This window comes from Anser anser, assembly GCF_964211835.1.
Source record: "Anser anser genome assembly, chromosome: 1".
Lineage (NCBI taxonomy): Eukaryota > Metazoa > Chordata > Aves > Anseriformes > Anatidae > Anser > Anser anser.
The window spans coordinates 47,754,451-47,773,142 of NC_139720.1; the positions used below are offsets into that span (position 1 = coordinate 47,754,451).

The following is an 18,692-nucleotide window of genomic DNA, read 5'->3' on the forward strand; positions in this document are numbered from 1 at the left end:
AATATTTCGTACCTCCCCGTCGGGGAATCGAACCCCGGTCTCCCGCGTGACAGGCGGGGATACTTACCACTATACTAACGAGGAACTGTACGTGAGGAGGTTGGCGCGCAGCCGCTACATCGCTCTCCGCACGCAGAGCGCAGCGCCGCGCCCCGCCCCCGCCGCGCTGCACCCCGGGAGGCGCAGTCCCCCGCGCGCTGCCCTCGCAGGTTCCCTCTCCGCGCAGAACTACATTTCCCAGCGGCCCCCGCGCGGCGCCCTCCCCTGCTCCCCCCTCCCCTCGGCGGAGGCGGCGCGCGGCCGGCGGTCAGCGTGCAGAGCGCGGGCGATGGCGGCGGCGGCGGACCCCAGCTCGTTCGCGTCCCCCGCGTGCTGCCTCACGCGCCACCTCCACCTGCGCTGCCGCGTGGACTTCGGCGCGCGGGCGCTGCGGGGCGCGGCCGCCTTCACCGTGCGCGCCGAGCGCGAGGCGCTGCGTTGCCTGGTAACGGCGGGCGGGGGGGGGGGGGGAGCGGGGAGCCCCCGCGCTGAGGGGCCGGGGCCGGGGCCGGGGCCGCCGCCTGCCCTCAGGCTCCCCTCGGGCTCCCCTGAGGCTCCCCTCAGCCGTTCCCCCGGCCCCTGCCGCCCCCCGAAGCCGCGGCCTGCGGCGGGGGTTTAGGGGGGAGCCGGGCGCCGTGCCCCTGACACGGCGAGGAGCCTGCTGCCGGCAGGACGGGAGTCGAGCTTTGGGGAGCTGCGCTGAGGGCTTCTCGTCTTCTGGCTCCTCGCTGCGTCGGCTGGTCTCTGATACCGCAAATACAAGCCTTGCTCTGTGTGCGGAGCGAGGCTTTCCTCGTGTTCTTTCATGGTGGGGTTGCTTTGCTTCGGTTGCTTTTTCCCCCTGCTGTCTCCATAAAACCCTTTCGGGGTTGGCGCGGGTATTTTAGGAAAGTCCACTCTGTTAATAACGAAGACCAAAACTTTATTCACGTCCCATACGTGAACGCTGCTGCCTTGTTCATCGCTTGCACGAAGGGCTCGACTCACGGCAGCCAATTTCAGATTGGAAACCTTGGCAGGCATTCTTGTATCCTCCTTATTCCGTGGCAGCCACGTGGGCTCCTTTACCTTTGTAGTTTGCCTGGTAAACTCCTGTTTCCCCTTTTCCGCATTCATAGTCAGAAATCAGCTTTCACCCTCCTCTCCCTCCAGTTTGTCAAGTTCCGTGCTGCTGTCTTAAAATTCTGATCCCCGGTACTCAAGGTGGTTATTTAATTATTCTGGTTTTACTTAGAAGTATTTAAACTTTCTTTTTTGCTTCAGATAGACTTGTCTTTATGATTTGAGGAGCGCTGTGTTAATTGTTACGCTGTTTAACCAGTAGGTAATACTTGCTTCGTTACAGGTCTTGGATACAAAAGACCTCCAGGTATTTAAAGTGACCGTGAATGGACAGGATGCAAAATTTGGTTTTGGAGAAAAACATAAGTTCAAGGGGACCCCGTTGGAAATCACGCTTCCTTTTGAGCTAAGAAGGTATATACACACTTGCCTGTTCTTTCAGATGCTTTCCAAGCTGTGCTATATAAGCTGCTTTCCTGCTTGCAAGGTCTTTGTGTAAAGCTTTCAAAGGGACTTGTAAATTAAGGTGTCGAATGTATTTGATGTGTGATGTAGATAAAATTAATATTTGGCCTTCATTAGACAGGCAAAGCTTTGGGAGTCTGTACCTGTGTCCAGGTCTCTATATTAGAAACGTACAGAGTGGCTCGCTAAAGTAAGCAGCGAAATGATGTGGGCTGTTTCACAGTTGTTCCAGCGCTTCTTATCGTTAATGTTCTTCACCTACCGGAGTTGTCTTGTTTGGAATTGCTCCAGTGTGGAGCATGTGGAGTTACAGACCCTGTTCTCCTTTCCTTTATACAAGGACTGATCCTGCGTTACCATAGAAGTGCAGGTTGCCACTACAATTAGCTGGGAATATGTTTTCAAGTAATAGAAGTTTTATTGTATTGCCTAACTCAAGTACCCTAAAAAGAGGAACTTGAGTTTTGGCAGCATGATGGAGAATGACAATCTACGTCTTTGAAGTTGCGTGGAATAAAAAGTTGTTGCCAAAGTGTGATACGTTTTTTGGCAGTTTGCATTGTATGCTACAGCTCTATCATCTCGTGCTAAAGCTGAAAGTCCTGATTGTATAAGGAGGTTCACTTCTTGAATAAAATTGTAAGTTGTTTCTTATTGTTTCATTTTCAAAACTGTTTACTATCCCTACAAATTCATCTTCGGTTCTAAATTTTTTCTTCGCTCGCTGAATTAGTGCAGTTTAGAAACATATATGAAGTAGAAGAAAAAAGGCTGTCATAAAATATCTGTCCCTTCTGGGAGAGCACCGGTGGTTTGATGTGAAATTGAATGAATGAACACCTTGGACAAACAGGCAGCAGCAGAGACATAAGGAATTGTTTATTTTGTTTGACTTTCAGATTTTTTTTTTATCACCAGAATTCCTGCTAAGAAAAACCACCTACAAATAGTTCTGAGTCTTGGTTGTAAGAATTTATGATCTTATGTTATAGTCTGCCATGTAAATCGAAATAGAACAGTGATAGGAAAGGTTAAGAGCTACAACTGGAAGTCTGACAGTTCAGTAAGCGTATGTGCCTTATGGTAATACAAATTGTTTTTTCTTTTCCTGTCAAATATGTACTTTGGAATACCAGTTATAAACGAGATATGTATACCTGGTCGGCTTATCTAGTGTCCAACTGTTTTGATTGCTGGAGTTTGTTCTGATTTATGACTGGATTGTTAATTCGAGAGAAATGCATGTATACATGGAGCTTTCAGATAATAGAAGCAAGTACTTCTGCCTGCTTTTGCTGTTGGTCCTGGTTTTGTTCTGCTTGAAAAAAAAAAAAAGATGAACTTGTCATTATTTTTTTTTTGTTTTCTCTTGCTAGCAAGCTGGTGCTAATCCACCACAGAGCTGTTAGATTTAACTTAATACCAGTTCTTAAGCCTTAAATTAAATTTAAACTTTTTTTTTCTTGTTAACCTTACTGCTCGTAGGGTTTCCTAGTAATTATTATTTATAGTATTTTTTTTCTTCTTGAGGATCACTTTTACAGAATCTAATATCAACTGCACAGTTATTTTGATTTACACAATGTGCAAATCCTGTGTTGTTATGGCATGTAATATATGCTTTTTTGTTTGCTTACTGTGCTGAATTTCTTATGTGTACAGCATTAGATAGTTGTGGGAAAACTGTATGAACTTAAGTGCTCAAATAGTTTACAGAGAAAGTCCATATTCTCCTTGAACTGTAGAAGAGGAGAAAATTCTGGTTACTAAAAACAATAATGGAAGTGTCCTTGTGACATTAAAATTGAAATAAAACAGCTGATTTTTATAACTGGAAAGGAGAAGTTATAGTAGCGTGCTACTTGTTTGTATTATCAGTGCTCCTGAGACAGCGCAGCAGACCCATTTTCCAGCAAGCTTTGTAGGGGAATGCCGGGAGTGATCACAAGTCCTGTCAAAACTGTCTGACTGTGTTCTTTATTGTACAGGGGACAGGAAGCAATTATCGAAATTTCTTTTGAAAGCTCTCCAAAGTCTTCAGCTCTCCAATGGTTTACACCAGAGCAAACTTCTGGAAAGAAACACCCATTTCTCTTCAGCCAGTGCCAGGTTGAGTTGACTAATTTTTCTAAGTTGTTGTTTATGTATCACAGTTGTTGTTTACATATCAATTCCTGCAGTTCCTAAACAGGAGAGGAAGGCTAGTAGGGGAAAGTACAATAACCTATAACTTAGAATTGTGTGTTTCAAAGGCCCTAAACAGAAACACTGAAATCAGGACATTGCTGAGATTTTATTATACGTTTGTAGTTTAATAGGTCCAGAACTGCTTTACCTTTTCCAGTATTCTTGCTGAAGAATATTTAGTCCTTTGCAATCAGCATATGCTGTTGTGGTTTTTTTGTTTGTTTTTTTTTTTTTAGAAAATCTTTCATTATAAAAACTAGTGTAAGCTATAAATGACAGGAAGTATTGGTTTGCAGATAATGAATTCACTGCAGGAGCTGTATAGGTTTCCAATATAATACTGGTTCATTTGTAATCCTCTGTGTAAGAAAGAATGCTACATTTTATGTTTTTTCTTCAAGGCTACCCATTGCAGAGCCATCCTTCCTTGCCAAGACACACCAGCTGTGAAGCTAACGTACTATGCAGAGGTAGATGAATCTAAGTCATGTGCCTAAATAAATGCAACCACTACAATGAGTGATTTGGGTTTTTTTGTAGCTGCTAGCATATGGCCTCAAATAACAACAGAGAATATTGACTTTTAGCTTACTGCAAGAGCCAAAAATGCGCGTATCTTCCCTGTAGCACTTCTCTAGGCATCATCTCTTTTTTTCATTCATGTGTATTTTTATTTCTAAAAGAAAAAAAGTTCTGGAGTAGGAAAAAAAATATAGTCTTAAATCAGGAAAATCTGTCAGTCAAACAACAAAGTGTTGCAAAGTAAAAAATACTTGAAGTGACTTTCATATCCTTAAGTATACTTTCTGATACGTCGCTGGGGCATCTTTGCAGTGTTGTCATAACTAGTCTGATTGTTTTAAAGAAGCACAAAGAGAGATGTGCATTGTGATGATCAGTAGTCTAAAGAAAGTGAAACTTTGAATATTTGTCAGAGGTAGTCCTTTAGGTTGATTAAATATTGCCCTAAGGCAATATTTTATGCTTTATATTCTACTTGAGGGGGAAAATTTTCGGATAGAAATTTTTTTTACTGCTCTTTTTGCTCTAGCTGTTTCTAGTATATTATATACTCCCGTATGCCAACTGAGTTCCTCACGGTTGCACAACCTTCTTTCAGGTGTCTGTTCCTAAAGAGCTGGTGGCTCTTATGAGTGCCAATCGCGACGGAGAAATGCCTGACCCAGAGGACAGCAGTCGGAAGATATACCGTTTCAGACAGAATGTGAGTGCTACAGGCTAGTAGAGGGATTCCTAATGTCTTTTTTCCTAACTCTTGCAGCTTACAGCCATTTCAGGTGTGTTTTTGATATCACCAGTAAGTAAGTGACTGACAATAGGTTCAACCCAGTAGGTGTTGGTGATGTTTCCTGGACATCTGGAATTCCCAGAAAAACCTGGTGATTTTTTTGGATGTGCTTAATACGCTGAAAGCTAGTACTATGGAAACACCTCTGCCTGCATTGGTTCTTGGGAACTAATGGGTGGGATTTAATAACATAGGAGTGAATTTTGAAAACCAGATCCTGCAAATTTTAAGCTTACCTAGATTTTTGCAGTGAAGCAGAGCATTGGAATCAAATTAAACTTGAAGTTGGGCACATTCTGACAACAGAGACTATTAAAAAGGTGAAAACTTTGGCTTTTATGGAAAGTGCCTTTATCTAATTAAAAAATTACTTTTGTTAGGATGAAGTTTCATTAAGTGGTGCAGCTAGTTTAATGATTCCAGTGTTCCTACAGTGGCAGTGTCAATTTACTCTCCTGGCTTTTTCGTTCTCACAGCTTTTGGGGTTACAGCTCTGGTGTGTATGGGATCTCTTAGGGAGCTTAGTTCATTTTGCTGAGTAGGCAGCAAAAAATGAAAGATTTTAGTAAGTTGATCTGGACCACTGGAGGGTCTGAATAAGTGCATGGAAGGATGGATGGATGAACTTGAGTGGCTGGGGAGAGGAGTGGAGCCTCAACTCCAGCAGCTGTTGGGTTGATTTGGCTGCTATGTGAAACTTGAGAGAGGGGAGGGGAAAGAAAAAAAAAAAGTGGTCACCTTATCTGTGAGCTCTTCGATACAGTACCTGCTCTGTAGAGCCAAAAACCGTTGCAACTCTTGGTCTAGTTTGTAAGGTGTTTGTTGTATGTTACCTGTTTCCTTAAAATTTAGTAACACTGGAATTAGTTTAGAAAACTAACTTTCTTTTGAACAGTAACCAAATCAGTGGTGCTGTGCTATCCTACAGCTACAGGATTTTTCTTTTCAAGCAGAAATGGTACTTAAAATTTTGTGGACTTTACCTGAAAGATCAATGAAACAAGTACTTTTATCTAAAGGAATATCATCTGGGGAAAAAAAAGCCTTTATCCTAATGTAAGACAGAAAGATGTGGTGGAAATGTACATACTTCTTTGTTTAAATAACTTTGTTTTTCTTTGAATCAATGATACTGATAGCTCACTTTACAATAAGGTTTTTTTTCATGTTCTCATTTAGGTTCCCATACCTTGCTACTTGATTGCTTTAGTGGTCGGAGCTTTAGAAAGCAGGTGAGTGTATCTGTATAAAGTAAATATTAACAATTGTTTAAATAAATCTTCAGAATATTTCATTTGTTCTACAGTACTGCACCTTGCTGAATTTATTACTGTTTTGTGAAATCTTTGAATCACGCCGTGTGCATCTTGATTCACTCTTGCATCATTTTTCTACTGAATATACTTTTGCTGTAAGATAAAGAAATACTCTGAAGACTCTGGAGTTCATTGAGATCTCCTAAGGGCACTTTTAGCTCAGGGTAGTATCTTTTTTCCTGTGGTAACAGGTAAACCTGATTATGTACAAAAGGCAAAAAATGAAATTTTCAGCCTCATTGCTTGTCTGCACAAGAATGTGTTAAGCTAGCCCAGAATAATGCTTGTGTGTTAGGGTTTACAGCATTTTAAAATCTGTAAACGTGTTGTCCATTTATTTGTCCTGAGCAGTGGATACTTATGGCTTGTTTATTTTCTAAAGCTTCTTCTAGTGTCACTTTAGCAGTGGAGAGGAAGACTCTAACGAGTTTCTTCAGCATCATGGGTTTCTCATGAGCACATTAAACGTATGCTCTCCGTGTTAACTTCCCATGGAATGATTTCCCATTCGTGGTGTCTTACTGGCATTTTCACTTTCAACAGGCAGATTGGTCCAAGGACACTGGTGTGGGCTGAAAAGGAGTTAGTGGATAAATCAGCCTATGAATTTGCTGAGGTAGGTAATTAACAGAAATGTTTTGTCAACTAATTGTTTTACATGGTAGTGGAAAAGGAACTGGCTGTAGCTTCGGGTTTTGTCCGGATTTGTTCATCCATAGTCCTCCTTCCTCTGCTTCCCACCACAAAAAATGCTGCTCTTCTAGCACAGCACAAAACTCCTACTGAACAAAAGCACTGATGTGCAGTGTTGTGCTTATCTTACATGTGGGACTTCCCAAGGTCAAAGAGAATGAAGTGTGGGGTCAGTAGCTTATAACTTGTTTAGTGTTTGTAGTCAGACTAACGTGAATTCTTGTTTCAGACTGAAGCTATGCTGCAAACAGCAGAAGATTTAGCAGGACCCTATGTATGGGGACAGTATGACTTGTTAGTCTTACCACCTTCGTTTCCTTATGGTGGCATGGAGAATCCTTGTCTTACTTTTGTGACTCCAACACTATTGGTAAGTGTAATACTGACAAAAATTCAGCTTTTCCTTAGAGCTTGCTCATCCGTCAAGTGATGGATGTTAATTTACAGACTGCTAATCTTCCCCCCCAGAGAGAACTCTAAATTTTTCTGCCCCCTTTGGAGTTCAGGGATCATGCATGGAACTGTAGTAAGTGGTGTATATTGAGTTTTACTTGAACTGACAACTACGTTGTCTTACCTCGTCTTTTTTTTTTTTTTAGGCAGGTGATCGATCTCTATCAAATGTAAGTGCTCAATAAGTTCATGTCTTCAAGCACAGCATAGGCTGAATTTGCATCTTAGCTTTGTAATGGATGTCTGAAAACTTAGCCTCTTGTTCATTGGGGGAATTAAAAGTTAATGCAGTGATTCAAGAAGTCTTACAAAGTGAGTTTTAGTTCTAAGTAAACTCTAGAGAAACTGGAGATGTACCCATTTTTATACATTCACTTATAAAATTAACAGATAAAAATAACGTGGCTGTCTGTATACATAGGAGACTGACTGAAGTCTGCTGCTCAGTTACAGTCTTCTTGTCCTGTATGCTTAAAATCACAACTAAATTGATTTCATCTGAATTGTTTGTAGAGAATTTCTTCCTCTATATATCTATCTACGTACTAGAACTCACATTGGGTACGGTTTTTCTTTTAAAGTGGAAATCGTGAGAATGATGTGAATAAATTCTTGTTTTGTCTGGGAAGTTGAGTACTCTGGATGCTGTTTTATCTCTTTTAGTCTCTCTTACCAGACTGATATACTGCTTAAAAAGTGAATATGATTCCTTACATGAGTTTTCTGCCAAGAAAACTGAAATATTAGACATGGGTACATTTTGCATCATTATCCTGCTTCCTGTTTGCTGTTTTAGAACATCCCAGCCCAGCATTGTTTGCTTATGTGGGAAAGTAGTAATAGTTCATGGCTTGCCATGTATCCAGTGTTCTGTAATACAACTTCATAAACGAGTGCCTGCATGGTACTATTGGAGGAATTATTTTTGTTGATCAATGTGGCTCTGTGACTTGCAAGCTACAAATTCAAAATCCTTTCTGGAGAAGGTCCGTTCAAAGACATTGTTAGTCCTTTAAATAATATTTTATATGGATAAGTTTACAGACCCAATATTATACAATATCAGTTGGCTTTGTGAACACAGTGCAGTAATCCTGCTAGGATTTTTCCTTTCTATAGGGATTTGATCATTCATTCGTTTTCAAGAGGAGTCTGAACAGTAAGACTGTCATTGTTCTTCTGCGTTTTAGGTTATTGCTCATGAAATTTCTCATAGTTGGACAGGAAACTTGGTAACAAACAAAACGTGGGAGCATTTTTGGTAGGTATGATATTCAATGCAATGTAATGCAAACCATGTATTAAAAATAATATGTAAAGAGACCAATGAAATGAATTTTGCTATCCTACCAATGCTGACGTTATCAATGTATTTCCAGGCTGAATGAGGGACATACTGTATACCTGGAACGCAGGATTGGTGGTCGGTTGTTTGGTGAGCAGTTCAGGCACTTCCAAGCCCTTGGTGGTTGGAGGGAACTGCAAAATACAGTGAGTATCTTGAAAGTTTTGACCTAAAACAAAGTTGTATATACCTAAATAAAATAAAGTTGATTTCACATTTCCCACAGATAAGGCTTATCTAGTCATCTTTCCTAAGACCTCCTTACTAGAGGTGCACACCTTTGATTACAAGCTATATGTTGTCTTCCCAGTGTTTAATACGCTTAGAGAATAGATTAAGCATTTTGAAATGTTTCAAGCTGTTCTGGAAGGGTGGGCATCTTTCCAGGCTCTCTTGGTTGTTACTGATGTGGCTAATCTGTAGTATTATTATCTGTTAGCATACTAATTGGCAGCTGAAAGCTTGTCAAAATTGTAGAATCATGGAATCATTTAAGTTGGAAAAGACCTTCAAGGTCATCCAATCCAACCATCAACCCAACCTGCCAAGTCCCATCGCTTAACTATGTCCCTTAGTCCCACAAGCTTATCTGCAAGCAAAATCATCAGAATTGCCAGTGCCAAATGCAAATAATGGATTTATTTTTTCTTGCATGCTGAGTTATAACTGAGAGTATTCCAAATCTGTTGCTGTCTAGGAGGGTTGTTTAGTTTCATGGTTAGATACTGTAGTTAAACTTCAGTTTTCAGATTTCTTGTCTGTGATAACATAGCTCCTTCTCACTCTGTTTGGGGATGCAGTTTGCCTATTTTATTGTTTCCTTACTGTTTGGTTTTTTTAATACCACATATTTAGAGTGAGTAATTTGTTGAGTAGTTTGTTAACAAAGGGATAAATATTTCACCAGGTGCTATTGACTACAACAAATGTGACAGTAATGAACTGCTTTGGGATGACAGAGACATGGTGTGATTGATCCTAACATCTTTCTGTTTGATGTGGGGTTGGTCACTGGTTCAACAAAATGAGGGGACAAGAAGGTTCAGTAAACTGTGTTATGTACAGATTCAGAACTTGAGAAAAAGAAAGATGGAATGATTTCAGATGAGGCTCTCTTTATCTTGGATTGATGATACCTGTAGAAATAGGATTAGTGGTGACTTGCAAAAATGTTAGTCTAGAAAGATTCATGTATTTTCTTTTATCTTTGTCACAGATAAAAACTCTTGGAGATACAAATCCCATAACTAACCTCGTCCCTGATCTGAATGAAATAGATCTTGATGCTGCCTATTCATCTGTTCCATATGAGAAAGGCTTTGCTTTGCTTTTTCACCTTGAACAACTTCTTGGAGGACCAGGTAAGTGTTGGTCAGACTTCATATATATTTTTGCCATTTTAATTTCAAATATTGAAACAATTGTTTGTTCTTTTTAACTGTTAGATGTCTTCATGGGCTTCTTGAAGGCTTATATTCAGCAGTTCGCTTATAAGAGCGTAGGAACTGATGAGTGGAAGAAGTTCTTGTACTCATACTTCAAGGATAAGGTTTGATTGTATTTAAAGCCTTTCAATTATATAAAACTATGACTTCAAGAAGGTAATTCCTGAGTTAAGGACCAGTTCTCCTTCTTTCTCCTCTATCTCGATCTTAATGCGATGCAGTCTGGAATCTTACAAAGATGGGTTTGCATTACAATGCTTTTTTTCCTAGATGTATTTTATTTCTGTTATGTTTTGTTTTGAAGTACCGTGTATAAGATTCTCCAAGTTAATTGGAGGGATGCTGGGGGGGGAAGTCAAATTGAAACTAGTCTTTATAGGGTATGCTTTTGTCTAAAAATAACGCTTAAAATCCAGTCAGAATTTGTGTTGCTTGTAGGTAGATATTCTTGATAAAGTTGACTGGAACTCTTGGATGCACGCTCCAGGAATGCCACCAGTGAAGCCTACGTAAGCTTTATTTTTTTATAGTATGTTTTCCTTGTCCAGATTGCACGTGAGGAGTTTGTAAACAGGGTAGAAGTCTTCCCATAAGCCTTTTATTAGAAAACATCCTTGCACTATGTAAAAATAGATAAATGTTTATATAGAAGAAAGTGCTGCTGTTAATATTTCATTTTTTTTATTCTGGTGAAAATTCATTTTATTTTGAAATTTGCCAGGCAAGGTATCTTTTTTTTTTATTCCCTGATAGTTTGCTAGAATAATACTCTCTTTTCACTTAGATGGTGTAATATATGTTCAATATACTTGGAAATACCAGCCAGTTTAGAGGTGTATGAGATCAACGCATAGTGTCACCTATGCACAAGATGCTTGTAACTAAAACAAAAATACATTTCACGGTAGCTGAACTTTAGTAAATTATGTTTCAATATTGAGTTGAAGCCTACAATGAACAGAAGTGGAGCCATTTGAAAATAATTTCTAAGCATTCTTGTAAAAACATTACAGGAGCTTTTTGTGTTTCCAAAGTGTGATCCTTTGTTTTTAATCTCTGACAGCTATGATATGACACTAGCAAATGCCTGCGTCGCCTTGAGCCAAAGATGGATCAAAGTGAGTGGTTCAAGAATTCTGCTAACGTCTCTGTATCTTGAAAAGCTAATTTTCTATACACAGTGAGCCATTCTCTTCTGGAATATGTCATTTGCTGAGAGAGAATGCATTTATTATGGTGATAGTATTGCTGCCAGGGATTTTGCATTCTGTATACTAGCCTTTCATCACGGAGTCTGTGGATTTGCTATGACTTCTGTACGTGAAATGCAGTACTTTTTTTTTTCTCTGAGGCACACAGCCAGCTTTGTGTTACGTGGATGTAACAACCAAACTGAGAATGTTCTTTTTGAAACCCTACTATTATGGCTTGATCAGAAACATCAAGAGAGATATCTCTATGTTACTGATTTTATAGCAGTAATACCTCTGTGTTACACTAGGGCTAGGATGTATTTCTCGTCAAAACTTAAAATGCATAAATTTTAATAAATACCTAATAACCATACAATTATCTCATAATTTTAACCATTAAACTCATACAACCAACAAAGGATTCAATGTACCTTCCTTTTGTTGGCTCTGTGGCTTTTCACTCTACTTGTATATTATCTTTAACTTTGTTTTCTCAGTGTAAAATTTTATAGAAAAAGTATTTGATTTTCATGTGGCTTTAATAGAAAGATAGGGGAGACAGAAAGATCAGTGGAGAGGAAACAAGTAGAAGTGAAAGTGAAGAAATACCAAACATCAGACAATGGCTTACCTCCTCCCCTCTCCACCATTAGAATCTTGTAGCGTCTACTGTGCAAATACAAATCAATGTGTTTTTATGGGAAACAGAGCAAAAGTAAATGGAGATGTTGAAACAAAGTTAACACCTGTTTGTGCTTTAGAATACCAATTAGAAACTTACTTAAACCATTCTCTTCTAGGCAAAAGAGAGTGATTTGGGCTCGTTCAGCTCGGCAGACCTGAAGGGAATGTCATCTCATCAATTGATCGAGTTCCTGGGACAGTTGCTGCTGGAGGTAAAAGCATGCCTGGGGTAACCCGATTCTTGTATCACAAAAGCAGGCACAGAAGACCAAAAGTTCTTTGGAATTAAATTGTCTCTTCTTTTAAGTCTTGCTAAAATAACCTGCTCTAACCATACGTAGTCTCTAAAACCATCAGCCCTACTTATGTTTGGTTCTTCAGCTGATGAACAACATATGAACTACTTGGATTGAAAGATAAAAACAAAACTAGAAGGTGCTTGAATTTGTCTGTATGTGGTGTTTGCGACCTGCAAATGAGCTATAAATGCTGTAAATGAAACAGAATTAAATTAGTTCAAGATTTGTATGTTTTGGTAGTACTGGATGTGGGAATTTGCTAACCATTACACTTATTCCTTGCCCTTTCCCTAATGTTCTGAAGAGGTGAAAGGAACCAGTTCAAATATTTATCATGATAAGCTTGTAAATCCTTTGTAGCATCAATCTTCTTAAATGAACCTGTTTATTTTTGGAGTATGTGGAATGAAGCGCTCCTCTGGCTTATTTCTGACTATGCAATATCCTTTTTCAGGCTCCTCTTCCCGTGTCACATGTCAAACAAATGCAGCAAGTATATGACTTCAATGCTATAACTAATTCTGAAATACGATTCAGGTTTGTTCTAGTATGGACATTTTTTCTCACTTTAAATGCTTCCATAAAGCAAATTGTGCTGCCTCAGAAATGGTCTGAGCTATACTGTTTTATAGCTCTGATGCAGTCATTACTATTTATGTGCATGTGTAAACCTGCTTACCAGAGTGGTATTGTTACTTATGAGTTGGGTAAATATAGTCTAGTAGAACAACAGGAAGGGAGCAGTGGATTAGCTGTGCTTTATTCACATCTGTCATGCTTGCAAAGGAACCTGATGACCTGATAATTTATTTTGGGGGCGGTATTGGATAATACACTACTGAGCCTCTCTTTGACTCAAAGATACTTGAAAAATCTTTCCATTTGTCAGTCAGGACTAGATCTTCCGGGTTGGCCTAATGAGTTCTGTTGATGTTGTGTGTGTTTTTGTTTGCTTGTTTTGTATTTCTTTTCCAACGCAACTCGGAAAACTTTTTTTGTCACATCTTAATGCCTGCTATTACAAAGCTTTTGTGTCTTCAAAATAAGTAGATATCAAGAGAAGTCTCTAAACAAGTAGGAAAAGCCTTTTGCTAAATGGCTTGATTCTTATGCCGTCATAACTTCTTCTACTTTGTATATGCATTGTTAAAACAGGTCACGTGTTTAAAAAATATATATATATTTTTTTAAATTAAAAAGTTTTTTTTTGTTCGGGAACAAAAGTAATCTTCACAAATATTTAGAAGAATTACATACTTTGCTATTTTTACATACTTGAGTACATTTGTGGTGGTGATATTCTGCCTTATTGCTAAATTAGAGTTCTTCATTCCTTATCATTAATAAAACTAAATGCTTTTAAGCATACAGTATAGTTCTTGTAAATATAGTTCTTGTTTCTTGAAAGATTATTTTCTTATGTTTTTAAAACAAAACTTGGTGAGGTTTTGTCTATGTTTTTCTTTAAGTTTTTTGGTAACTTGGTCAATGTGGAAAGTACTTTATAATTCAGCTCTGAGTGATGCAACTGGATGCTGCTCTAACATAAAAAATACATAGCCACAGAAAAAAGACAATTTTGGAGAAACTTTGAAACTTTTTTTTGTGTTTTATGGAAAAGTCCACTTTGTAACATGCTGTTCAGACACTAAATATTTTATATTGCACTTAAGTTAGTATTTTATGTATGCTGAAATTCTAGTCCATGAGTACACAGCACTTTCTAGGGCACTTTTGGAAGTAGAATCATAAGACAACTGCAAATGAAAAATACCTTTTTTCCTTTTTTTTTTTTCAGATGGCTACGCCTCTGTATCCAGTCCAAGTGGGAAGAAGCTATTCCTCTGGCTCTAAAAATGGCAACAGATCAAGGGAGGATGAAGTTCACTCGGCCATTGTTCAGGTAAAAGTAATCTCCAAATTGTAGGAGCTCACAGGGTTGGCGTTTTTAGTACAATGGAATATATGTCTTGACATCGTGAATGTATTTATGTTATATTTTATAGTGATAAAACAGAATTCTCTATATACCGCCAACAAGCTTATCTTCAGAGTCACTTTCCACTTGCTGACTTTTTTAATAGAGGAAATACTAGTTTCTCAGTATGTCCCTTAATGTGTGGCTGTCAAGAGAAAAGTGAAACTTTGAGAAAATCTGCATTATACTGTTTTTTCACAGATTTTTTATAACACTGTGCTTTTTTTGTTGTTGTTTTTTTTTTACAGGGATCTTTACAATTTTGACAAGTCTCGAGATCTGACTGTCAAGACATTCCTAGAGCACAGAGCCTGTATGCACCCAGTCACATCAATGCTTGTGGGCAAAGACTTGAAACAGGATCAGTGACAAATTTATTGATTGCTTTGAAATTTTCTAGTTGCTGAAAAAAGACTGATTCTGCAAACCATTCATATGTGTGCTTTATTATGCCATAAAATGATGTGCTGCTTTGGTACTAATTTAGCTTAAAATGAACTTTCTGGATCAAATTTGGTACTTTCTGTTTTGTACCTCCCAAGTTATTACTGCAAAATCACTAAATCTCTGGAACTGGGAGGAAGGTTTTCTTACAAGCAATTCATGGAACATGCAGAGAAGCTGTATAAGATGTAGTGAATCATGGAATTTAAAAGCATGGAAAATTAACTGGTGGATGTCATAACTCTTTGTGCATAGCTTTCTTTTTTCATAGTAATATGCAATTGGAACTTCAACTATCTGACAACTGAAAAATAAATCTTTTTATTGCTCAGTCTACTCGTCTGTGTATTGATCTGTACAAAAAGTGTCAGAATAATAGAATTATAGAATTGTTAAGCTTGGAAAAGACCTACCTCCATGATCGTGTGGTCCAATTGTCCACTACCATCAATACTGCCCAATAAACCATGTCCCTAAGTGTCACATCTACCCTTTCCTTAAACACCCCCAGGGACGGTGACTCCACCACCTCCCTGGGCAACCTGTCCCAGTGCTTGACTGCTCTTTCTGAGAAGAAATGTCTCCTATTTCCAACCTGAACCTCCCCTGGCGCAACCTGAGGCCATTCCCTGTAGTCCTATCACTGGTTACCTGTGAGAAGAGGCCGACCCCCAGCTCCCCACACCTTCCTTTCAGGTAGTTGTAGAGAGTAACAAGATCTCCCCTGAGCCTCCTCTTCTCCAGACTAAACAACCCCAGTTCCCTCAGCCGCTCCTCATAGGACTTGTGTTCCAGACCCTTCACCAGCCTCGTAGCCCTTCTCTGGACGTGTGCCAGGGCCTCCATGTCCTTCTTGTTGTGAGGGGCCCAAAGCTGAACGCAGCACTCAAGGTGCAGCCTCACCAGAGCACAGAGTACAGGGGGACGATCACCTCCCTGGCCCTGCTGGCTGCACTATTCCTGGTACGAGCCAGGATGCCACTGGCCTTCTTGGCCACCTGGGCACACTGCCGGCTCACGTTGAGGCGAGCATCAGTCAGCACCCCCAGATCCTTTTCCTCTGCACAGCTTTCCAGCCACTCTGCCCCAAGCCTGTAGTGCTGCGTGGGGTTGTGACCGAAGTGTAGTACCCGGCACTTGGTTTTGTTAAACTTTGTCCCATTGGCCTCAGCCCATCAATCCAATTACCTTATTTACTCTCCTGTGTTGTAGGAGAATATTTTCCACTGGTGTGAATTACTATGGGTCTAATAGGACTTTGAAGACCTAAATGGATTACAGTGTTGTACTGAAAGCTGAGAAAAAAATCTGTCTAGCCACATTTATCATGGCTTTGTTACATTAGTCAGTTCTTTACATCAGTCACAATACAGTGGTTTTACTTTTTCATTGCTATTGGATCCTTTGTTGTGTACTATTATTATGAGTTATCTGAAATACGTTTGTTCTCTTTCTTTAGCAAACCTGGGATTTTTACCATATTTCATATTTAATATCTTGCTATGCTTTTAGTGACTTAAATTATTTCAACCCACTACATATTTTTAAAAATTCTAATTATTGCAGGGGACTGAAGCCCAAGCCTTTCCTTCACAGATCTGGTTTTATTTTTTTTTTAATATTTCCATTTTATAATCTGTTCCAGCCACCACCACTCTACACTGATATAGTAAGTTAGAAATGAGGTTAAAAGCATTAGGAGGGGTGTGTTTCTTGCATATTTCAGTCCAAGTTGATAGTTTAGGTGAAATTGTTGTGAATACTGCCATCTATAGGTTGTTTTTTGAAATGAATCTGGGAAGAACGGCTTTTCCTGAAAATGATAAATTAACATAAATTAAATCTGTTGACATAGAACCCCATGTCAAGGAGTAACAAAGAGAAAAAAAAAAAAAAAAAAGCTATTTTGGAGGAGGAAAAATACTGTATACAAGTAATGCAAGGGCAACCAGGCGATCAGGCCCAGTCAGCATGGGTTTATGAAAGGCAGGTCCTGCTTGACGAACCTGATCTCCTTCTATGACAAAGTGACGCGCTTGGTGGATGAGGGAAAGGCTGTAGATGTGGTTTACCTTGATTTCAGTAAGGCTTTTGACACCGTTCCCCACAACATTCTCCTCAAGAAACTGGCTGCTCGGGGCTTGGACTGGCGTACGCTTCGCTGGGTTAGAAACTGGCTGGATGGCCGGGCCCAGAGAGTTGTGGTGAATGGAGTCAAATCTGGTTGGAGGCCGGTCACTAGTGGTGTCCCCCAGGGCTCGGTACTGGGGCTGGCCCTCTTTAATATCTTTATCGATGATCTGGATGAGGGCGTCCAGTGCACCCTCAGTAAGTTTGCAGATGACACCAAGCTAAGTGCGTGTGTCGATCTGCTCGAGGGCAGGAAGGCTCTGCAGGAGGATCTGGATAGGCTGGAGCGATGGGCTGAGGTCAACTGCATGAAGTTCAACAAGGCCAAGTGCCGGGTCCTGCACCTGGGCTGCAACAACCCCAAGCAGAGCTACAGGCTGGGAGATGAGTGGCTGGAAAGCTGCCTGGCCGAGAGGGACCTGGGAGTATTGGTTGATAGTCGGCTGAATATGAGCCAGCAGTGTGCCCAGGTGGCCAAGAAGGCCAACAGCATCCTGGCCTGTATAAGAAGCAGTGTGGCCAGCAGGTCGAGGGAAGTGATTGTGCCCCTGTACTTGGCTCTGGTGAGGCCGCACCTCGAGTACTGTGTTCAGTTTTGGGCCCCTCGCTACAGGAAGGACATGGATGTGCTCGAGCGAGTCCAGAGAAGGGCGACCAAGCTGGTGAGGGGTCTGGAGAACAAGTCTTACGAGGAGCGGCTGAGGGAGCTGGGCTTGTTCAGCCTGGAGAAGAGGAGGCTCAGGGGCGACCTTATCGCTCTCTACAGTTACCTTAAAGGAGGCTGTAGAGAGGTGGGGGTTGGTCTGTTCTCCTACGTGCCTGGTGACAGGACGAGGGGGAATGGGTGAAAGTTGTGACAGGGGAGTTTTAGGTTGGATGTTAGGAAGTACTTCTTTACCGAAAGGGTTATTAAGCATTGGAACGGGCTGCCCAGGGAGGTGGTGGAGTCACCATCCCTGGAGGTCTTTAAAAGACGTTTAGATGTAGAGCTTAGCGATATGGTTTAGTGGAGTACTTAGTGTTAGGTCGGAGGTTGGACTCGATGATCTTGAGGTCTCTTCCAACCTAGAAATCTGTGATACTGTGATACTGTAATGGCAAAAAGTCTGGATTTAATTGTATTTAGAGTAGGAGTGGACAGTCATTCAATATATTTCTTTCGTGTTTTGATTAGTATAAACTTTCAAGTAGACGTATTTTACCAGGAGATTAATCTTTTCCTGTTAGCAGCTCTAATATAAATTAAGGCATGAACATGTCTTGGGATTTATTTATTCAAGGTATGCTGAGTTCTATTCAGCTCTAACCTACATATGTCTAAGTAGTTTCATTAAAAGTGATGGAAAATTTAACTCTTGTGTGACTGAGGCTCAAAAATCAGTTTACATATTTATGAATGCTGTGTCAGTCGTCTTTTAATAAATTCACTAAAATACTGGCTTTTTTGGAACCAGAATAGCTTAAAATAAAGCAGCAGAAAACCTACCTAAATTGACTCCTTTGTGTTAAGGACTTAGTGAACCATTCAGTTTTCTTGCTACCCCTCTGGGTGATAACTTCTAGTGGAAAAAAATCACTGAAAATATTTTTTCTCTATTTTAGATTATGAACTTACACCATTCCGTTCATTCACTCCCAAAATCTAATTAG

At 40.1% G+C, this 18,692-nt stretch overlaps 1 protein-coding gene across 2 annotated transcripts; it reads left to right on the forward strand.

The window, feature by feature from the left end:
* Positions 1-267: 267 nt before the first annotated feature.
* Positions 268-15,248, forward strand: LTA4H (leukotriene A4 hydrolase). 2 transcript variants are annotated; one of them, XM_083819381.1, is made up of 19 exons: positions 268-484; positions 1,385-1,515; positions 3,555-3,675; positions 4,155-4,223; positions 4,874-4,978; positions 6,242-6,294; positions 6,922-6,994; positions 7,301-7,441; positions 7,671-7,694; positions 8,715-8,785; positions 8,904-9,015; positions 10,086-10,230; positions 10,315-10,418; positions 10,753-10,823; positions 11,378-11,432; positions 12,308-12,403; positions 12,945-13,027; positions 14,289-14,393; positions 14,717-15,248. In XM_083819381.1, the coding sequence occupies exons 1-19, from the start codon at positions 329-331 to the stop codon at positions 14,835-14,837; spliced, it is 1,836 nt and encodes a 611-aa protein (XP_083675507.1). In that variant the 5' UTR covers positions 268-328; the 3' UTR covers positions 14,838-15,248. The 2 variants fall into 2 exon arrangements, with proteins under 2 accessions (XP_083675507.1, XP_083675506.1); XM_083819380.1 differs by lacking the exon at positions 268-484 and adding an exon at positions 502-847.
* Positions 15,249-18,692: the final 3,444 nt, after the last annotated feature.